Genomic DNA, 3546 nt, shown 5'->3' with positions numbered 1-3546 from the left:
GGTGCGGATGCCCAGGGGTTTCCCAAATTTGATGGTCTCCTCCTCAATCTGCTGGGCCAGCTCACGGGTGGGGGCCAGGATGATGGCGTAGGGCCCCTGGTCTGACTCCTCGATGCTGCAGCATGGCGGGACATTGTTGGGTCACCCACGCTGCCCTCCAGCCTCACCCCCTCCCCTCCACCGTGTCACCCTGTAACCTTGCCTCAATCCCTCGGCAGTGTCACCCTGTCACCCCACCCTGTCACCTTCACGGTGCCACCCTTTCCTGACCCCTCTGCAGTGTCACCCCGTGCCACAGGCAGCATCCCTGCCCCGCACCGGTCGATTTTGGGCAGGGTGGTGATCCACACGAGCAGCGGGATCAGGAACGCCGCCGTCTTGCCGCTGCCGGTCTCGGCCACGCCAATGATGTCCCGGTTCTGCAGCCCGATGGGGATGGCCTGGCGCTGGATCGGGGTCGGCTCCTGCCAGGGGGAGCAGGTTGGGAGCAGAACTTCTCCTCTTCCCCCTCTCTGAACTCCTGAAAATCCCATTTTCCCCCTCCCCAGCCCCCCCCTCTCCGTGCCCACCTTGTATCCACACTTGTCAATGACTTCCAGGATGTGGGGGGGCAGGGAGGAGTCCTTCCAGGAGCGGATGGGATTTGGGATCTTGCCCCCCTTGGTGGTGATGCTGTAATCCTCGCGGAAGATGCGCCAGTCCCTGTCCGTCATCTCGTCCAGCTTCTTCTGGGACCAGTGCCGGTCATCCCAGCGCTGCTTGGCCTCCTTCTTCCGCAGCTTCCGCAGCCGTGCCCTGGCCGGAGGGAGGGAAGGGATTGGGAAAAGGGGAGAGGGAAAGGAGGATAAGGGAAAAGGGAATGGGGGAAAGGGGGATGAGGGCAGAGTGAGGAAAAAGATGACAAAAGGGAGTGAGGAAGGAGGTGAGGAAGAGAAAAGAGGAAGGGCATAAGGCTCGCCCTGCACCTCCAGAACTCTTCTGCCAACTTCCTGCAGGACCTGCTGCAGCCCAGCTCCACATCCCAGCCACGCCAAGCCAGCCAGCACCCCGCACATCCCTCAGCACCCTCCCAGCTTCCCCAAAACCTCACTCCTCCTGCTCCTTCTCCTCCAGCGTCCGCCTCTTCTCCATCAGGTCCCCGTAGAACCGCGACTGCTCCCGTTTCTGTTGCTTCAGGTCGATGCCGGCGATGAAGCCGCGGCCCAGCAGCTGCACCTGGTGCCTCTCCTTGTACCTGGAGCAGGGTGGGAGCATCAGGAGCAGGGCTGAGGGCTGCCTTGCACCCCGCAGGGACGCCCCCAGCCCCAGGGGCACTCACAGGGGATTGTAGTCGATGGATGTGTCCTCCGACGCGTCCCACTCGAACACAAACTTGCGGTCGTTGAGGTGCCGCGTGCGCCGGCGCTTCTTCACCCCCCCCAGGTACCGCTCCTGCAGGACCCCAGGCTCAGCGGGACCCCCCATCCTCCCCCTGGCCCCCCCAGAGCAGCCCCCAGCCCCACCTTGATGGCGTGGAGCTCTTTGCTCTTATCCTTCTCCTCCCGGATCTTCTGCCTGCCCTCCTCGTCCTCGGTGCCGTTGGTCTCCCTCTCCATGCGTTCGCGGCGCTCGCGGCGCTCGCGCTCCTGGGGGTCTTCTGGGGAGCAGGGGAAGGGGCTCAGAGCCAGCCCTCACCCCGAGGGCTGTGTGGGGGGCTCCAGGGATGACCCCTTACCCAGCATCTTCCTGCCCATCTCCTGGAACTGCTTCCTCTTCTTCCTCTCCTCCTCCAGCAGCCGCTGCCGCTCCTCCACCTCCTGCTGCCGCCGCCGCAGGGCCTCGGCCTCCCGCTCCGCCTTGGACAGGAACTTGGGCTGGGATGGGAGAGATGCAGCGTCACACTGGGCCTGGCTGCTCCTTCCCAGGGTCCCCTCAGCCTTCTCTGCTCCTTCCCAGGGTCCCCCAGGCCTCCCCTCTCCCTCCTGGGTTCCTCTTCTCCCTCCTTTCTGTGTCTCCACAGCCTCCCATGTGCCCTCCCAAGTCCCCCAGACCTCCCTGCTCCATCCCATGATCCCTCCCAGTGCTCCCTGGCACTCCCTGCTTCCTTCTGAGGTCCCTCTGTATCCCCAAGTTCCTCATCCCTCCCTGTTCCCTCCCAGGGTTCCCCCTGCGGTGTCCCCCCAAAACATCTACACCCCAGCAGAGGGAAGAGGCTCCCTGCTCCCACCTTGGCTTCTGCCTCCTCTTCTGCCTTCTTCTTTGCCAGCAGCTCCTCCAAGGACAGCGGCTGTGCCTGGAAGTGGGGCCAGATGTCAGCACCACTCCCAGGGACCTGGATCCCCCTGGAGCCACTCCCACTCCCCCTCCTCCTCCTCACCTTCTCCTTCTTCAGGGCATTCTCCTCTTCTTCCTCTGCTTTCCGTGCATCCCGATCCTTCCGAGACTTTGAGTCCTTCCCCCTGCCCGGGGACAAACTTCCAAGGAAAACAGCTCAGAATCAGCCACCAGACACAGCCCTGGGGGCTCCCCAACCTCCAGAGGGTTTAGGAGACAGCAGGAACCCCTCAAAAAAGCGACAGGATCCACCTGGATCGCTTCCGGTCCTTGTCCCGCCGGTGCCCATCCTTGTCCCTGTCCCGCTCCTTCTTGCTGCGGTCACGGTCCCGCTCCTTGTGCCGCCGATCCCTGCGGGTCGGGGGGATCACAGTGTGACCCCAGAACGCCCACTCGCCCTCCGTGGGACTGTCAAAGCTCTTCCCAAAAACCCAGGGAGTCCTGGGCCCTCCTCACCTCTCCGTGGACTTGGAGCGGGACCGGGAGCGCGAGCGGCTCCGCCTCCGGTCCCGGGATCGGTGTCGCTTTCTGTCCTTGGCTGGGGAGCCCTTGCGGTCCCGGTCCCGCTCCCTCTCCCGGTCGGGGGAGCGGGAACGTTTCCTCTCCTCCTTCACCGGGGATGCATCCCGATCCTTCTTGTCTGTCACTTCTCCGGCCATCTGTGGGGAAGGGTCAGCGGGGAGGACACCAGGGGGGCTCAGGGGGTGCAGAGGGACCCCAGGAGGGAACACGGGAGGGCTGGGAGGGAGACCCAGGGAGGGCACTCAGGCACAGTGGAGACCCAGGAGAGCCACAGAGGAACCCCAAAAAGGCGCCGGGAGACGATGAAGGACCCGGGGAGAGAACAGAGAGACGCCAAAAAGAAGCAGGGAGAGCTGGGGAACCCGGGGAGAGCGCAGAGGGACCCTCAGGAGAGAGTGGGGAGCCCTGGGGCACCCCCGAGAGGGCACAGAGGGAACCCAGGAAGGAGCGGGAAGGGCTGGGGGGCTCCGAGGAGAGAACGTGAAGGAAGAGGGGGAACCCGACACGGCACGGGGAGGCCCGGGGGGTGGGCGCAGAGAGGCCTGGGGGACACCGAAAGGGTTCCGGGAGGCCCGGGGTACGCGGCGCAACGGCGCTCCAGCCCCTGCCCCTGGCGCCCAGCTCTGCCCGGTGCCGGTGCCGCGGCCCCAGGGCCCTCCAGGCCCTGGACGCCGAGGAGGTCCCCCGGGGGTGCCGGCAGTGCCCCTCGCT

General features: G+C 65.3%; 2 protein-coding genes across 2 annotated transcripts in view; both read right to left on the bottom strand.

Moving 5' to 3' along the window:
- The window catches only part of DDX23 (DEAD-box helicase 23), a 6847-nt gene extending 3322 nt beyond the window's left edge, over positions 1 to 3525 (bottom strand). Inside the window, exons 1-11 of the mRNA XM_017728678.1 lie at positions 2770 to 3525; positions 2566 to 2664; positions 2357 to 2453; positions 2207 to 2272; positions 1715 to 1853; positions 1503 to 1636; positions 1319 to 1431; positions 1091 to 1234; positions 570 to 795; positions 319 to 464; positions 6 to 115 (exon numbers count right to left, since the gene is read on the bottom strand). Of these exons, the coding sequence (XP_017584167.1) occupies positions 6 to 115; positions 319 to 464; positions 570 to 795; positions 1091 to 1234; positions 1319 to 1431; positions 1503 to 1636; positions 1715 to 1853; positions 2207 to 2272; positions 2357 to 2453; positions 2566 to 2664; positions 2770 to 2972 (1477 nt within the window). The 5' untranslated portion in view covers positions 2973 to 3525. The remainder of the gene's footprint in view (positions 1 to 5; positions 116 to 318; positions 465 to 569; positions 796 to 1090; positions 1235 to 1318; positions 1432 to 1502; positions 1637 to 1714; positions 1854 to 2206; positions 2273 to 2356; positions 2454 to 2565; positions 2665 to 2769) is intronic.
- Positions 3011 to 3546, bottom strand: part of RND1 (Rho family GTPase 1) — a gene marked incomplete at its 5' end in the record, with an annotated part of 3135 nt that continues 2599 nt past the window's right edge. The window contains one exon of the mRNA XM_017728677.1: positions 3011 to 3188. Coding sequence (XP_017584166.1) covers positions 3011 to 3188 — 178 coding nt within the window. The remainder of the gene's footprint in view (positions 3189 to 3546) is intronic.

Source organism: Corvus brachyrhynchos, unplaced genomic scaffold (genome assembly GCF_000691975.1).
Source record: "Corvus brachyrhynchos isolate BGI_N302 unplaced genomic scaffold, ASM69197v1 scaffold193, whole genome shotgun sequence".
NCBI lineage: Eukaryota > Metazoa > Chordata > Aves > Passeriformes > Corvidae > Corvus > Corvus brachyrhynchos.
Note: the sequence above shows the minus strand (reverse complement) of the source record. Positions and strands in the feature narration are given on the sequence as shown.